The 19105-nt window shown below is 39.5% G+C and overlaps 1 protein-coding gene across 5 annotated transcripts in view; it reads right to left on the reverse strand.

Annotated features, from left to right (window-relative positions):
- The window catches only part of LOC106087244 (zwei Ig domain protein zig-8), a 351757-nt gene that overhangs the window by 45258 nt on the left and 287394 nt on the right, over positions 1 to 19105 (reverse strand). For all 5 annotated transcript variants that reach the window (XM_059369432.1, XM_059369431.1, XM_059369430.1 and 2 more), the window contains exon 5: positions 1105 to 1272. In XM_059369432.1, coding sequence (XP_059225415.1) covers positions 1105 to 1272 — 168 coding nt within the window. The remainder of the gene's footprint in view (positions 1 to 1104; positions 1273 to 19105) is intronic.

Below are 19105 nucleotides of genomic sequence, written 5' to 3' on the forward strand. Positions count from 1 at the left end.
AAAAAAGCGGATTTTCTGCCAACTTTTCTAGGGCCCATTCACTGAAAATGATTTGCAAGCGTTGCTCGTTAGTAAGTCTATTCATGATGAAATGTCAAAGCATACTGAGCATCTTTCTCTTTGACACCATGTCTGAAATCCCACGTGATCTGTCAAATACTAATGCATGAAAATCCTAACCTCAAAAAAATCACCCTTTATATGTAAACCACCTTTCATCAAAATCCAGTGTAAATTGCATACCTTATGTCCCATAGCAGTTTTGTGTTCCGATTTGGACCAAATACTTATCGGTTCAAGTCATTGTTCAGTTGTGTCACCCCTTACAGCCGAGGTGGTGGGCCCGGACGAACTTAACGCCTTTTTACTTGTTTTTTGTAATATATTTAATATACTCCAATTGTAAATAAAGGATCTATACAAGTTACAATTATATAACAGATTGATAATATTTAACCCATTTTATTGTAAACTTTCATTTCAAGATTCTTGTACATCTTGAAAAGCTCTGGGATGAAACATGGCATTTAGTTTTTAGCAGACATTTTCTGCAAACAACCGTCTTTTCAGCAGTAAGCCTGTTGTCTTCTTGTTTTATGCCAAGAAGGTTTCAGGAAAATTTTAATCGGCTTATAAGTCAAGTTCCTTCTTCGACCAAAAATTCAGATCTCATAAACTTTGGACACATTTGCCAGCATTTGGCAGTTTTTATAGTTAATTATTTTTTCTTGTAAAAGAATATTAAATAAATTTTTTAAATTGTGTTTGTCGTGAGGTCGAAATCCCTTTCGTTTTCTTCTTTCTCTAATAATCGGTTTAATGTGCTCCCAGAAGTTTGTGGAGCATAGTTTTATCAATTAATAACTTGCATGTTCACATTTTCAAGCCACATATTCAACGAAGGTGATTCATAAAGTTTTGACACTTAACTTGAAAAAAAAAACAGTAAAAAACCAAAACTTTACTGAAAACAAAAACCAACCAAAAAGTATGACAACACAATGTATATGAGCACTGATTTCCCAGGGGTTGTCACCGAATGAAAAAATAAAGTGGAAGAAAAAAGACCAACTACTTGAGTGGATGTGAAATGTTTCAACTTACCTGACACTCGTACATGCCATGGTCTCGTCGTTGCACAAACTTTATCTGCAGTGTCCACATGTTTGATCCCGGTGTATGCAGTATGGCAAAACGTTCATCGTTTGTATAAAGTTGAGCACCGGACGACAGAATATGCCAATCTCGGCGACGTATCCAAGATATCTGATTCTGCAAAGTTAACCCATAAAAGGCAAGCATTAGAAGATTTGCAAGAGAATGAACTTCAAGTACACATGGAGTACGCGCAAAGACAGAAACAAATAAAGGGTGACTTTTTAGCTATTATCTTTTTGGCAACACTGACTTAAACAGCTCACGCACGTTTAGTGTTTTGTCTCACTGTCAAACATAATCAGGTTAGTCTATAATTTAATCATGAATCGTCTTACAAATGAACAACGCTTGCAAATAATTGAGTTTTATTATCACCACCAGCTGGTCGCATTTTTGGACCGTACTTCTTCAAAGACGATGCGAATCGTAACGTAAGTGTGAATGGTGAGCGCTATCGTATGATGATATCCAACTTTTGTTAACCCAAATTTCAAGAGCTTGACTTGCATGACATGTGGTTGCATTTTTCTGAATATTTAATGTTTTTTTTAGAACACTTTCCTATAGCTCTTAAAAAATCACCCTTTATAAGTGATGATAAGGCGTATCTAATGCATGGTGGATGTTTTGGATAAAATGAACAACTGAGGAGCATGATAGATCAATAGATTATTCAAAGATCCAACAGATGTTTGGCAAATATAAATTTAACTTTAATCGAAAAGAAGGTTTTGTAACTGGTTTTAAAATAATAGTGCAGGTACATAATTATTGCATATTAATGCATCAATAAATTTAAAGACAATTTAACCCGCAAAGAAGCCACACCACTACTGAGTAGCAAATACAGGTTATTATCAAATATTTAAAACCATATCTTCTGAGTTTAAATAATACTCTATTGTCTGCTATTAAATTTGAAATCGCATAAAAATATCATTTTGTCAAAATAATTCTATGTACATACATTTAAAAAATTAGCCTAAATTAACATGCTCTGCAAATGCAAATTTGCCTTTGAATAAAATTGCTATTAAAGAACAGGGGCAAACTTCTCACATTTCATTAAGTGCTGTCCGATTCAAGTTTAAGCTAAATGATGAGTGACCTTCTTTCTATAGTCGAGTCCGAACTGCGTGCCGCAGTGCGACACCTCTTTGGGGAGAAGTTTTACATGGAAAAATACCTCACATATGTCGCCACGTTAAAACAAATATTTTTGCTGTTTCAACTAACAAATTTCTCTATGTGTATATGTGGAAGTTAGGTAGGTACTACCTATTACGAACAAATTTTAAAGCCTTTTGGAGTAGACAAAAAAGACTCAACATCTGTGGTGGTGGCGTCAGCTCGTAGCTTGTTGTCTTCCTCTCCTGTATGCTCACAAACAGACCGAGAAATCGATCCGGTACACGACGAAAGAGACAGTGAAGTATTTACCGGAAACGTAATCGGGCGAAAGCGCAGGATGCTGGAAGGGATAGAACCGACATTCCAAGCACTTCTACGGAAGCTAGAAAACGAATCAGATCTCCCGAAGAGCATAACACTGCTAAAATACTGAAGAAGAAAACGAGCTCCCCGCTTTCAAGTACTCTGGGAAAACCAAGCCAGCCATCCCGCAATGGAGACTCCAGACTGTGTCCTAAGGAGGTGGACAAAGTTTGAACAGGAACGAAGGAAGCGCGCACGGCCCCTGAGTCTTCATGGAGGACAATGACTTCCAAAAGGAGGACACAGTCATCACGGAAAGGGAAGATGGTCGCTGAGAATGGTAAGGAGCCGCCCTCTTACGCCAGAGTGGCAAGAAAGTACAACAGAGGTGAGCTGACTTATGCAGTCATCAATATCGGCTGTGCATGCGGTAGGATTCCACCAGATCATCGGTCCCAAGTGGAGGATCTGGTTAACGATCGGATTTTTGAACATGTGTGGAACTCTGTAGAGGGTCCACCCATACAAATGATGACCTGTGAGTTTAGAGCGGACATCTTTACACTGCGTTTTGCGTCGGTGGAATGTATTGATACTGTCAAACAGATCGTCAGAGGTATTCACGCTCCCTGGAAAGGCGCAAAGCTCGATCTGGTGATGGGGTAGTAAATTTGCGACGGAAGTCGCAAATTTGGGAAGTCTTCCACAGGGAGGAGAAGGAGGATGGAACGCTCCTTGTGGTTGGCATTGATCAAGTCTCCGTGACGAGTTTGACTAAGACTTAAGGTATGGCGCACTACGGGAGCAAAGCAGTCTTTTTCAAGATTGGCAAGACTCGGATAGGCAGAAATTTTCGTTCTGCGACATCAGGCAATGGCAGGTGACTCAACACCGCTCGACAAACAAGGGGCTATCAATGAGACAATCACTGCATCTCTCAATATTGGAAATATTAAGAAAAGCAAAGATACTAATACTAAAATATTAGGCAGTGGAGTGGTGAGAGACCCAACATAGCCTAACAAACAGGATTCCGATGACGAACCCATCAGCGTGTTAATGATTCGGAATACTGAGATAGTTAAAGATCCTAATATTGGAACATTAGGCAGCGCAGCGACATGAGTCTCAATGCAACCCAACGAACAGGGAGCCGATGATGGTACCATCACCTACTCCCAAGAAGCTCAGAAGCGAACTGAGAAGGCTCACAGATGTTGGGCACTATGTAGACGGGCTCGATATGGGGCCTGAATCCGAGGATAGTCCACTGGTTCTATAGGAGCGTGATGGACTGCTATAGAGAAGAAGTGCAACATAAGGACCATACAACAGGTTCAGAGAACATGGAGACTATTCTAGATATCCGATCCATTGACATACAAATTAAGTTTGAGGCAGCTACTGCGGATATGAGACTTAAGGCGATTGGAGCAGCTCATACCATCGCGGTATAATCGAGGCGACGACAGGAAACCTGAAAGGAAGGGAAGAGGTTTCCGATCAGATACCGGAGATGAACCTTGAGGTCGAGTGCGAGGCACTTCTGCCATCGGTACAGTCTTGAATTGACGGAACCCTAGTATTGCCATCTGGAAGATCATGTTAGACGGATGGATAAAAGTTGAGGACAGAGTGGGCCTGGGGGTTTACATTAAGAACCCCAGGACTGAGATCTGTTTTAGACTGCCTGACCATAATACGGTCCTGCAGGCGGAGATCCGGGCGATCAGGGAATGCGTGAGTGGTGTGGTGCTAACGCGAGGACGTCGAGTGTGAACATCTTTACCGACAGTAAAATTGACATAAGGGCAATAATAACCAGGACGGTAAGGTCACGAACAGTCTTGCAGTGTAACGCCTTCTCTGAGGATGGGAAAATCCGCATCGTTTTGGTGTCGGACCATAACGGAGTAAGGGTAAATGAATGGGCGGATGATTTGGCGGTGAAGGCCAGAGGCCTGCCGTCAATAAACTTGGTTAACCCGGCCTTCTGGGTCGATGCATTCCGAGTTAAGGGAGTGGGCGACGAATGCGCATGCAACATTGCGCATGGGCGAAACGGACGGTAGGGCTGCGAAAATCATATGGGGAGATCCAGATCGTGAGAAGACGAGGCTATTACTGAAAGGAAGCAAGAAGGAGGTCAGTATAGCTATTGGTATCATAACGGGACACGTAGGACTACGAGCTCACTTATGTAAAATTGGTGCGGCAAGTGATAGCATGTGTAGGGAATGCGGGGAAGATGATGAGACGTTGGAACATTTATTTAATCATTGCCCGGCTTTCGTGCCTAACAGATGCTGGTACTTTGGTGGAGACACAATACCAGACATGGACCAACATAGGGTTGTGGTATTGAATACAATTAAGGATTTTGTAAGTAGCATGGAATCCTGGCGAGACCATCAGAAAAAATTTTCAGCGGTGGTTTTCCCCTCCTAATGCTGGCAACATTTGTCAGGTACCATGCCATGTAAAACTTCTCTCCAAAGAGGTGTCGCACTGCGGCACGCCGTTCGGACTCGGCTATAAAAAGGAGGCCCCTTATCATTGAGCTTAAACTTGAATCGGACTTCACTCATTGATATGTGAGAAGTTTGCCCCTGTTCCTTAGTGGAATGTTCATGGGCAAAATTTGCAATTAGCATGGAATTCTTAACTTACATTTTTTTAGAGGTTACTTTATAGTTTTTAGAGTGCACAACAAGCCGATTACTGGCTTAGGTGTATGTTCATAGTGGCATGGAGCGGATTAATATCTGCAGTCTCTTTTCAACCTAACCCAACTTTCCAATTGCTCTAAAGGTTTGGGAAAGTGTGGTTCCTCCCAAATACTTGATTTATGTCAAAGTTGGCCTCAATTTCCGCCGCTTGAAATTTTGCACAAATACTTCTATTTAGTGTATGTCGGTTGGGAATGTAAATAGGCCATATCGGTCAATGTTTGGATATAGCTGCCATATAAACCGACCTTGGATCTTGACTTCTTAAGCCACTAGAGGGCGCAATTCTTATCTGATTTGCACGAAGTGTTTTGCTTTGTCTTCCAACAACTGTGCTAAGTATGGTTGAAATTGGTCCATAACCTGATATAGCTATTCTATAAACTGATCTGGTGTCTTGACTTCTTTAGCTTCTAGAGGGCGCAATTCATATAGAATTTGACTGAAATTTTGCACGACGCGTTTCGTTATGACTTTTAAAAATTATGCTAAGTATGGTTCAAATCGGTTCATAATCTGATATAACTGCCATCTAAATCGATAGTGAATTCTTGAGCAACTAGTGGACGAAATTCTTATCCAATTTAGCTTAAATTTTTGATGAGGTGGTTTGTTCGGACTTTCAATAACTGTGCCAAATATGGTTCAAATTGTTCAATAACCTGTTATAGCTGCCATATAAACTGTTCTGGGATCTTGACTTCTTTAGCCTCTAGAGGGCGCAATTATTATCGGATCTGACTGAAATTTTGTACAACGGCTTCTTCCGTGACCTTCAGCATACGTGTTAAATATGCTCTGGTGCGATAAATAGCCTGATACATTTCCCATATAAATCGAGGACCCTATTTTACTTCTCGAGCTCCTAAGGGGAGAAATTCTTATTAGAATTGGCTGAAATTTTACACAATGACTTCTCCTATGGTCTCCAACATTGAAGTCGATTATGGTCCGAATTGGACCATAACTTGATTTATCTTCAATAGCATAGCAATTCTTTTCTTTTATCCTTTGTTTGTCCTAAAAGAGATATCGGGAAAAGAACTCGACAAATGAGATCCATGGTGGAGGGTATACAAGATTCGGCCCGGCCAAAATGACCGGTTTAATTTTAAGCTGGCAAATTTTAAGATTACTTTGATCAATATGGAATTCAAATGAAAGGTATTCGGGAGTAGATAACAAATATTACATTAAAATTACCTTATATTGGGCGCCGTCACGACACCAAAACCCCGCAATTAAGAAAATTAGTCGATAAGGGCTATTTGGGGTTCAAATGAACGGTATTTTGGAGTAGGTTAAGAGCATTATATTAAAATTTATGTCCAGGTATCTGAGGGCGCAGAGGACTCAGCACAAACAAGTAAAAGCGTGCTAAGTTCGGCCGGGCCGAATCTTATATACCCTCCACCATGGATCGCATTTGTCGAGTTCTTTTCCCGGCATCTCTTCTTAGGCAAAAAAGGATATAAGAAAAGAGTTGCTCTGCTATTAAAACGATATCAAGATATGGTCCGGTTCGGACCACAATTAAATTATATGTTGGAGACCTGTGTAAAATGTCAGCCAATTCGTATTAGAATTGGGCCCATTGGGGCTCACGAAGTAAAATAGAGAGAACGATTTATATGGGATCTGTATCGGGCTATAGACCGATTCAGACCATAATAAACACGTTTGTTGATGGTCATGAGAGGATCCGTCGTACAAAATTTCAGGCATATGGGATACTAATTGCGACCTCTAGGGGTCAAGAAGTCAAGATCCCAGATGGGTTTATATGGCAGCTATATCAGGTTATGAACCGATTTGAACCTTATTTGACACAGTTGTTGAAAGTAAAAATAAAATAAGTCATGCAAAATTTCAGCCAAATCGGATAGGAATTGCGCCCTCTAAAAGCTCAAGAAGTCAAATCTCCAGATCTGTTTATATGACAGCTATATCAGGTTATGGACCGATTTCAACCATACTTGGCACAGTTGTTGGATATTGTAACAAAATACTTCGTGCAAAAATTCATTCAAATCGGATAAGAATTGCGCACTCTAGAGGCTCAAGAAGTCAAGACCCAAAATCGGTTTATATGGCAGCTATATCAGGTTATGGACCGATTTAAACCATACTTGGCACAGTTGTTGAATATCATAACAAAACACGTCGAGCGAAATTCCATTCCATTCGGATAAGAATTGCGCCCTCTAGAGGCTCAAGAAGTCAAGACCCAAGATCGGTTTATATGGCAGCTATATCAGGTTATGGGCCGATTTGAACCATACTTGGCAAAGTTGTTGGATATAATAACAAAACACGTCGTGCAAAATTTCATTTCAATCGGATAAGAATTGCGCACTCTAGAGGCTCAAGAAGTCAAGACCCATGATCGGTTTATATGGCAGCTATATCAGATTATGGACCGATTTGAACCATACTTGGCACAGTTGTTGGATATAATAACAAAGCACGTCGTGCAAAATTTCATTCTGATCGGATAAGAATTGCGCACGCTAGAGGCTCCAGAAGTCAAGACCCAAGATCGGTTTATATGGCAGCTATATCAGGTTATGAACCGATTTGAACTATACTTGGCGCACTTGTTGGATATCATAACCAAACACGTCGTGCAAAATTTCATTCCAATCGGATAAGAATTGCGCACTCTAGAGGCTCAAGAAGTCAACACCCAAGATCGGTTTATATGGCAGCTATATCAAAACATGGACCGATATGGCCCATTTACAATACCAACCGACCTACACTAATAAGAAGTATTTGTGCAAAATTTGAAGCGGCTAGCTTTACTCCTTCGGAAGTTAGCGTGCTTTCGACAGACAGACGGACGGACGGACGGACAGACGGACGGACAGACGGACGGACGGACGGACAGACGGACGGACAGACGGACGGACATGGCTAGATCGACATAAAATGTCACGACGATCAAGAATATATATACTTTATGGGGTCTCAGACGAATATTTCGAGTAGTTACAATCAGAATGACGAAATTAGTATACCCCCCATCTTATGGTGGAGGGTATAAAAAGGAAGCACCTTATCATTGAGCTCAAACTTTAATCGGACTGCGTTTATTGATATGAGAGTAGTATCCATTGTTCCTTAATGGAATGTTCATGGGAGATAAAGTATTTAGTAATATTCCTTATAGAAGCGATTGGAACTACAATATCTCTGGTAATAGACGTTAGCTATACTTTTATACGCATGAATCCAAACTAAACGACTAGGTGGACCTTGGGATGTATTCTGAAAACTGGGACTGATCATATCGGTCTCATTACCTGACCACTGTAGTGTGTATCAAGCGGACATACTTCCTACCAAAGAAGTCGTGGAATGTCTAAGATATAATGTCATAACGACGATTGGCATAAATATCATCTCGGACAGCCAGGCAGTCATAAACTCCCTGAGAACGTATTTCTGAATTCAAAAAGCACCCACGAGTGTCTCAGATATCTACGAGATGGCTGTTCAATATTCACCTGTTCTGGATGCCGGGCTATAGAGATATCTTCATAGGGAATTGTAAAGCGAAAGAGTTTGCGAAACTAGGAACTTCCTTATACATTCTAGAGAAACTGCAATCCGTGGGAATGCCTCTAGCGACATGTAAGCTAAGTCCTCAGGATCAGGCCCGAAGGGAAACCAATGATAGAAGGTCAAAAAGGGGGGCTGTGCGCATTCCAAAATTATGTGGCCTAATCTAGGCTTGAAGAGATCTATCGCTTTGCTGCCACTGGCTAGAACATACGTCTCAGTCATTTTGTCTGTCATGACAGGTCACTGTCTGACCGGAAAATATGCTGACAAACAGACGACTTTTGCTGAAGATGTGTGATGACTAGTGACGACTTTTGCTGAAGATGTGAGGACGTCGAGGAAGAAAAGACTATAGAACATCTGCCGAGTGTATGTCCTGCAACGGCAGTCAGAAGCAGGTCTTCATTTCTTTGAGAACTGTTCCGTTTAATCAGATGTGAATATTCGCAAATTGTTGGGTTTTTTATCTGGATGGATCAACGGTCAATGTATCTTCCTTTTCCTGTTCCTGTGATATCACTATGGACGAAAACGTCTAGATGAGTCTAATGGCAGACTGCCACTATCCAACTATCTCATATAGAGATTACTCTAATTTAATAAATTTCTACATAAATTTCCGAAAAAAAAAATTTCTTCTTTCAAAAAATTTCGAATGAAATTCAAAAATCGGTCTAAATGACAGGTTGGTCCTTCTAGTGTTAATGAAAGGGCAATTTTTAGTTTAAAAAATCGGTTAAGTTAATTCAATATTTCGTTTTTAATTCAAGAACGTTATTGGGTATAACTCGAATCTATGTATTCGTTAAGAGTAATCTCCGAAATAATTCAAATGCAATTTACCCATGAACATTCGATTACGGAACAGGGGCAAACTTCTCACATATCAATGAGTTCTGTCTAATTCAAATTTTAGCTCAATGATAAAGGGCCTTCGTAGCATAGCCGAGTCCGAACAGATTGCCGCAGTGCGACACCTCTATGGGGAAAAGTTAGCCAGCAGTAGGAGGGGATAACAACCTCTGAAAATTTTATCTATTGTTCTCGCCAGGAATCGAATCCAGTCGTTCAGCAACATAGGTGGACAAACAAACCTCTGTTATAGGGTGTACCTACATAAAATGACGATCCGATCCAGACCCTATTGCTCTCGTATGTCGGAGGATTTAATAAAACTCTCCCTTTAGCTAAAAGAGATAAAACATGCGCCATATTGTCCATGTTTGAAATACGCGTTTTATTATTTAAAGCTGTAGCGTGAAGTGAAAATACTGGCGGACGGACATGGCTAGTTCGTTTAAGAATTTTAAGATGATAGATGTGTTCGGGAAATTAAAAATTTGTGCAAATTTGCATAAATTTATTTGGAAATCGTTCGCTTACTTTGCCAAAGAAGAGAGAGCAAATTTTGACAGTTTAAAAACAGAGAGCCTACAAATTTCTACTGGGACTTTTTTTGACAGCTGAAATTTGCAACTTTGAACAGAGGTTTTGTAAAGGTCAGCTGTTACGTGAAAATACAAAAGCTTACACCAAAATGATGCAAAAAGGCAGAGGTAAGTAAAAAAACAAGTAAGAGCGTGCTAGTTCTTTGCTCCGCATAACCTCATAGGCAATCAAAGGATAATGGAGACGAATGTCTTTGATATTGGAACTATATTAGCTTATGAACCAATTCGGAACTTACTTGGTTTGGATGTTAAAGACCATAGTATAACTCATTAAACAAAATTTCAGTACGAATTGCTATCTCTAGTTTCTCATGATGTATAATCTGGAGGCCGGTTTATATGGAAACTACATCAAAACATGGACCGACCTTCACCAACAGATGTATATATGCAAAATTTCAACGGCCTGGCTTTACTCCATCGAAGGGTAGCGTGCTTTCGACAGACAGACGGAAGGAAAAACGGCATATGTTTTCTGTTTTTTTTTTTTTTCGATTCTATCCCACTGTGCGGCGTTGCGGCTAGCCTTCTGGGGTTCGTTAGACCATTGTTCAGTTTTAGTCGGTAAGTTTACTTTTTCATTGTAGTCAAGCCTTTATGGCCGGGGATCTAAGTGAGAACTGTAGCTGGGCGACCCAACTTAATATAGCAAGTTCTTACTTTCACTCCCTAACAAGCTTTGATGTGATTATATTCGAGCACAATGCCGGGAGAGCTTCTTGACTCTCGACAAAAAGTCCTATAAGAATGGCGTGTGTTGATGGTAGAAAGCGATGAAAGTTTCCTTTGTGGCTGAAATTTTCCCCTTAAATAGATGGCAATACTCAGGAAGCGGTCTATAACCTGATATAGCTGCCATATAAGTCGATCTCCCAATCAGACTTCTTGAGCTTCTGGAGGGCGCAATTCTTATCCGATTTGCTGAAATTTTACTCATATCGTTAAGGTATGACTTCGAACTACTTTTCCAAATATGGTCTAAATCAATCCATTACCTGGTACAGCCGCCATATAAACCGATTTCTTTCCAATTTGGTTGAAATTTTGCATGAGCCGTTTTGAAATGATTTCCAACAGCTGATCCAAGTATGGTTCAAATCGGTTGATAACCTGATATAACTGCCATATAAACCGATATCGCAATTAGACATTCTGAGCCACTGGAGGTCTCAATATTTCCCGATTTGCCTGAAATTTTGGATGGATTTTTTCAAAAACCTTAAAAACATGTTCTTTTGTCCGATAATTCACACATATAGCCTAGTACTACCTATTGGGTTGCCCAAAAAGTAATTGCGGATTTTTTAAAAGAAAGTAAATGCATTTTTAATACTTAGAATAAACTTTAACCAAATAAACTTTTTTACACTTTTTTTCTAAAGCAAGCTAAAAGTAACAGCTGATAACTGACAAGAAGAAAGAATGCAATTACAGAGTCACAAGCTGTGAAAAAATTTGTCAACGCCGACCATATGAAAAATCTGCAATTACTTTTTGGGCAACCCAATACATTCACACGAAAATTGCCTATGAATTGTTGGCGAAATATGCCGCATTCTATTGGAAGACAATAGAAACAAAAGTCGAACAAAGCCACACGACAAAGACAACTACGAAGAATCAGGGTTGCTTGGACCGTGTTCCTGAGCATTTATTTATATTTTCATTTAATTCATGTCACTGGTATTTGGCTCAAATAACTCAATTTCTGTGGAATGTGTTCGCATCTTCTTCGTCGCCATTTTTTTTATAATGCGTTCTGGCAGTTTTTCGGACGAAAAGCCGAAGTAAGTTCTAGGATTAAGCAACAAAACGGAAATATAAAACACATTTGAAGAAGATAAGTTGTAAAAAGTATGCTGTTTCCGAGACAGGCGATCCGCAGGAAACTTTGCGCTAAGATATGTTTCTATCAACGTCTCCAGAGTCTTCAGCATAAAGGATAGGACGAAAATCTTTCGCCTACGTGTGGTAAATTATTTCTGTTTTTGAAATGAAATAGACCTTTGTGTCCCTCCATCCCACTGGCATATACGATATGCTGATGCGAGCAAAGTATATCTCCCTAAGCCGTGGAGCCAGTCTATCGGACACAGCTTAGAAATCAACCGATGATACATCATCAGGGCCTGGCGATTTAAAGTAGTCGAAACTTTTCATCGCCTAAATGATTTTCGGCTCAGACACGATTTCCCCAATAACCTCCGACGAATGCATACCAGTGACAACCTCTCTGGCGCTACATTGTCCGTTGGAGAATTTCCCAGGAAATGTGTATGGATGAGTAGTTATAGTGTTTCCTCACTAGGCATTGTCCATACATTCTTTGACTTTTGAATATATCGCTCCGTAATAGGTCCTTTGTGTCCCTCCATCCCACTGGCATATACGATATGCTGATGCGAGCAAAGTATATCTCCCTAAGCCATGGAGCCAGGTCTATCGGACACAGCTTAGAAATCAACCGATGATACATCATCAGGGCCTGGCGATTTAAAGTAGTCGAAACTTTTCATCGCCTAAATGATTTTCGGCTCAGACACGATTTCCCCAATAACCTCCGACGAATGCATACCAGTGACAACCTCTCTGGCGCTACATTGTCCGTTGGAGAATTTCCCAGGAAATGTGTATGGATGAGTAGTTATAGTGTTTCCTCACTAGGCATTGTCCATACATTCTTTGACTTTTGAATATATCGCTCCGTAATAGGTCTGGAGGATAGGATCTTCCTTTGTCTAGAGGCCTCATCTCCAAGGAGCTGCAGATATCCATCTATGATTTGATATTAGCCTTTCTCAGCTTGCTATGTTTACTTAATCTATGTTTATTTAATCCGTAGTCGTGTAGAATGTCCTCCTTTCTTCTTTTTGGCCGAGGAACCCAACCGAACACTGCATGCGAAATTTGAACCAAATCGGACAAAAATTGCAGCTTGTAAGGGCTCTTAAGCCTCTTAAGTCCAATCGAAAGATCGGTTTATATGGGAGCTATATCAGGTTAAAGACTGATTTGGACCGTACTTTGCCGATTGTTGAAAGTCATAGGAGAACACTGTGTGCAAAATTTCAGTTAAATGGGAAAAAATTGTAGCTTCAAGGGGCTCAAGAAGTCAAATCGGGAGATCGGTTTATATGGGAGCTATATCAGATTATACCGATTTGGACCGTACTAGGCACAGTTATTGGAAGTGACAGCAGAACACTACTTGGAAAATTTCAGCCAAATCCGATAACAACTGCGGCCTCCATGGGCTTAGGAAGTCAAATCGGGAGATCGGTTTAAATGGGAGCCATATCCAAATCTGAACTGACATGGCCCGTTTGCAATCCCCAACGACCTACATAAATTCTTGGTATCTGTACAAAATTTCACGTGGCTGGCTTTATACGTTCGATCGTTATCGTGATTTCGACAGAAGGACGGACATGGCTAGATCGACTCAGAATGTCGATACGATCAAGAATATATATACTTTATGGTGTCGCAGATCAATATTTCGAGATGTTACAAACGGAATGACTGGATTAGTACACCCCCATCCTATGGTGGTGGGTACAACAATTGGAATATATGTAAATCAAATCAACTTTCTCTAATTAAAATTAAGTGAAATTGTAGTTCTTAAGTTGAATAGAGTTTACATACAGATTTTTGCCTTTCATAATAAGGTGAAAAAAATCCTTAATATCGTGTAAAAAATCTTTCACCAAAGAAATATTTCCTTAACAATTTGGAAAACTGGTCATATTTGCATTAAGTTCGTTATCTTTGCCTCAAATCTTTAAAACAAAGACAAACATTTTTTCGGTGCAGCTTGGGATAGTCGACAGCTATTAGATTTTCTTATCGGTACTTCAACTAAAAGAGGTGTCGGACTCTGGCATTACCATCTGGTATAACATGTTATATAGATGGATGGATTATTAAAGCGAGTTGTGTTTCCGGCTGCCTGACTATAACCCGGTCTAAAGAGGTCAAACATTTGATAATGTGTACGAACAAAAAGTAGGCCATAAATCTATAACAACCAAGATGTTGAATTCACGGACAGACTGTGAACTCACGTCTCAGACAAATAGAAGTAGGATAAGAGCAAAATTCTGAGATATTGGCAATTGAGAACATGCAAATTCCCATCAACAATTTGCAGCATTGAACAGGTATATTTTTTTGAAAATCGGCTGATTTGATCAAATAAATAGCAAAAGAGATTAAACATTGTTCCTACGCTCCTCGAAATTTTTACTGGAAAAGTACGAGAATAGACCTAATATGTATAAGTTACTGTGAAAGGCTGGACATCGCTGGCTTGTATCCATAATATTCAACTTTTGCCTGGTGGGCATCTGACTTGATTGCATCTTATATTGTACATTACTGTGCTGGTTCACATTAGTAGTGAAAATTTGACGAAAGTGTAATCCAGAGAAGTGTACTGTATACAATGAAATCTTTCAGAAATTCAATTGTGCAATCTTATCAATTTGCGGTTTGATCTGGCAAATAGCAGGTGTTCATAAAGGTACTCGTGTTAATTGGTAATGTAAGATTAAATATCTTAATGAGATATTCTTGCAATTTCGTTGCGGGCAACTTTGAGTTTTCTACTGTCATCAGCATCAGCAAGTACGGTTTAGCAAAAAGCATTCTAATTTCAAAAGGGATTGACAGCCGAGCTGCCCACAAATTTTGCAGCATACCAAAAACTTTCTCAACTGTTCCGTTTATATGATAAGACCAATTGAGAGTAGAGTTGAAGATTAAATCCAAGTTTACAGCTATAACTGAGTATCCAATTTTTACTTCTGGGTGACCAGGGATTGCTATGCTCCTTCTATCTATAGCCATAATCTTGCTTTTGTTAGAATTTAAACTTTATGCGTTATTGACAGTCCAATTATTAACTAAATTTAAATCCCTATTTATATAAGAGATAAATATTTGGATATCATTAAGTTTAGCATAGGTATACATTTTAACGTCATCAGCATACATTCGAATATTGCATATGACAAGTACGTTTGACAGGTCATTAATATAAATAATAAAGTACCTAGAATGGAGGTACTCCATTCGGAACAATGAGATTTTTCGAACAAATATTTTTGCAAAATATATACTGAGATCTTTGAGCAAGGTATGAAGATAATAATTTACAGTCAGTTTCCGAAAAATAAAACACCTTTGATTGCTTAAATGAAGGCGTTTGATGGTTATTAGTGTCAAATGCTTTACTGTGATCCAATAGAAGAACAAACAAGTAAGAGCGTGCTAAGTTCGGCCGGGCCGATTCTTATATACCCTCCACCATGGATCGCATTTGATTAAGAACTGTTATGCTATTGAAGCTACATCAAGTTATAGTCCGATTCGGACCATAAATGAATGCTGAACATTGTAGGAGTCATTGTGTAATATTTCAGTTCATTCGGATAAGAATTGCGGCTTGTAGGGAATCAAGAAGCAAACTCGGGAGATCGGTTTATACGGGAGATGTATCAAGCTATTGATCAATTCAGACCATATTAGACACGTATGTTGAAAGACATGAGAAAAGCCGTTGTACAGTTATTGGAAGTTATAACAAAACACCTCATGCTAAATTTCAGCCAAATCGGCTGAGAATTGCGCGCTCTATGGGTTCAAGAAGTCAAGATCCAAGATCGGTTTAAATGACAGCTATACCAGATTATGAACCGATTTGAATCACACTTAGCACAATTGTTGGAAGTCACACCAAAACACTACGTGCAAAATGTCAGTCAAATCGGACGTGAATTACGCACTCTAGAGGCTCAAGAAGTCAAGAACCAAGATCGGTTTATATGGCAGCTATATCAAAACATGGACCGATATGGCCCATTTACAATACCAACCGACCTACACTAATAAAAAGTATTTGTGCAAAATTTCAAGCGGCTAGCTTTACTCCTTCAGAAGTTAGCGTGCTTTCGACAGACAGACGGACGGACATGGCTAGATCGACTTAAAGTGTCATGACAATCAAAAATATATATACTATATGGGGTCTAAGACGAATATTTCGAGTAGTTACAAACAGAATGACGGAATTAGTATACTCCTCATCCTATGGTGGAGGGTATAATAATATTATCTTGTTATCCATGTTTTATCGAATATTCTTAACTACGTCTATTTTCCCTGAGCCCAGATTGCCGGTTAAATAAAAGAAATTGGCGTGTGCAGAAACTCTTCAATTTGATTCGTCATAATCCGTTATAGCGCTTTTGATCAGAATTGCAAGTTGACAATAGGAGAGTAGGTGTGATTTTTCCAAGTTTCCATTTACGGGGAAAGGTGAATTTAGTAAGAACAGTACTGAAAATATATTTTAAATTTGGTAGTAATTTTGGTACACTTATTGTATTTTAATAAATCTTAGGATTTATTCGTCAGTTCGTGTTGCATCAGATGTAATTGCGAGTGTACAGCGAAAGGAAAAAAATTGATGTTCTACATGTGCTGTGTACTAAAAAAGTTTCCAGAGGTTTTTACAATCTCATATCCCTATATTATATTTTAAAGAGATTTTATTTAAGATTAGATAAAATCTTAAGGGGATTCAACAAAGAAAAAAACCTCACTCACAAACTGATTTAAAAATTTTTATTTCGGCACTTTGGACAATTTTTTGAAGTCACAGTATATAATTGAACACAAGCTTTAGGTTAGGTTGAAATGAGGGTGCAGATATTAATCTGCCCCATGCCATTATGGACATACACCTAAGCCAGTAATCGGCTTGTTATGCGCTCTAAAAACTATAAAATAACCTCTAAAATGAAAATTCTAAGGAATTCCGTGCTACTTACAAATACCTTAGTTCTTTTCAATACCACTCCCCTAAGTTGGTTCATGTCTGGTATTGTGTCTCCACTTAAGTGGCGGTATCTGTTGGACGCGAAAGCCGGGCAATGATTAAGGAAATGCTCCAACGTCTTATCATCTTCCACGCATGTCCTCCACATGCTATCACTTGCCGCACCGATTTTACATAAGTGAGCTCGTAATCCTATGTGTCCCGTTATGATACCAATAGCTTTACTGACCTCCTTCTTGCTTCCTTTTAGTAATAGCCTCGGCTTTTCACGAACTGGATTCCCCCATAGGATTTTCGCCGTCCTACTGAATGTTTCGCTATTCCACAATGTTGCATGCGCATTCGTCGCCCACTCCCTTAACTCGGACTGCGTCGTCCCGAAAGGCTTCGGGTTAAGCAATTTAACACAAACTTTACAAATACAACAATTTAACACAAGCTTTACAAATGCACTAAGGAACAGAGGGCACAAGCTTTAGAGCCACATATATATAACATCATCAAACACTCAATGAAGTTAAATATTGACGTTGTTATTGGAGAGGATGAATTTAAGTGGGAGGTTGTCCTTGATGCGGTAGAAGTTGCATAAGTCTGGCATAACTTTGTTTGCACGCTTATAGCACTGGTTGTCTAGGGTAATGTTGATTAGTGATTTAACTTTTATCCAGTGGGTCTTCAAACATTTGAGAACTTTTTGGCAGTCATTCAGAGCTGCAGATACTTCTTCAATTTCTTTAGCGCGGAACAACTGACTACTAATCCACAATCAGCCCATGAGTAAGAAATTAATGAACAGATTTTACGCAACCTGTTTTGGGCATCAGAATAACGCAGAAAGAGCTTGAATAGCAAGACAGTTCCAGCTTGGATTGAATATATTAGGAATCTACTCGTACTTAAACTTTACAAATTGGCTATCACTCCTCCCAATGATGGAACTGACGAAATACACAAGTGAGATGGACGAGAAATTTCATGTCGTCTCTCCAGCCCCATGTTTTTATAATCTCTGTTTTACCATTCCTGATTTCTGCTTTCAATTGGTCATAATTTTGGCTTAAATCATGCCCAAAGAAGTACTCGTTTTTTGGTGATTTAGTGGAGCTCATCGTTATCGTGGGTGTGGGGTGACTTTTCGCATCAAACATTTGCTGCATTCGAACTACAACATTTTGTCGGTAGTCACGCTTGTTGAATCGGCAACAACCATTACAATTGTTACCCATAGCTTGAACTCATATAACACATTCTGAAGTTCATCTGCGACTTAGCTTTCAAGGAGTTTGCCGTCAAAGTGCATACTCCACTCCTCCGTGCTTACCAAGTAATTATTCACCCGAGTAGCACTCTTTTAGATAGCCTCGTGGATTCCTGACTGACATGGCGTTAGGACTTCAATCCCCGCAGCGGAAAGCTGATGGCACACCGTTACTGCCCAATGAGACGACAGCGTTGAGCCTGTTTCGTTGCATGCTCCATTACATATCTATGGCAATGGTGATCCATTCTTTGAGTATTCTTACTTATAGGAGCCACAGAATACCGCGAAAAAGCACCCCATACCCATTATTTTGCCTCCATCAGGATTATGACCTTTAAAATATACTGAGGGACATGCTACTTGTTTGACAGAAAATTTGACCCTTGACATAGGTTAAAGGTTAAAAATCCCGATGAAGGCCACATGTTGGGGTGCTTTTTCACGGTATTTTGTGGTTTTTAAACGCAAGAATACTCAAAGAATGGGTCACAATTTTTATCCAAAAATTTAATGAAATATTTTCTTGCCTTTATATACACACTCAGCAAATTCTCGCCTATATTTTTATACCCACCACCGAAGGATGAGGCTATATTCATTTTGTCATTTTGTTTGCATCACATGGAAATATCCATTTCCGACCCTATAAAGTATATAT

This window comes from Stomoxys calcitrans, chromosome 5, assembly GCF_963082655.1.
Source record: "Stomoxys calcitrans chromosome 5, idStoCalc2.1, whole genome shotgun sequence".
Taxonomy (NCBI): domain Eukaryota; kingdom Metazoa; phylum Arthropoda; class Insecta; order Diptera; family Muscidae; genus Stomoxys; species Stomoxys calcitrans.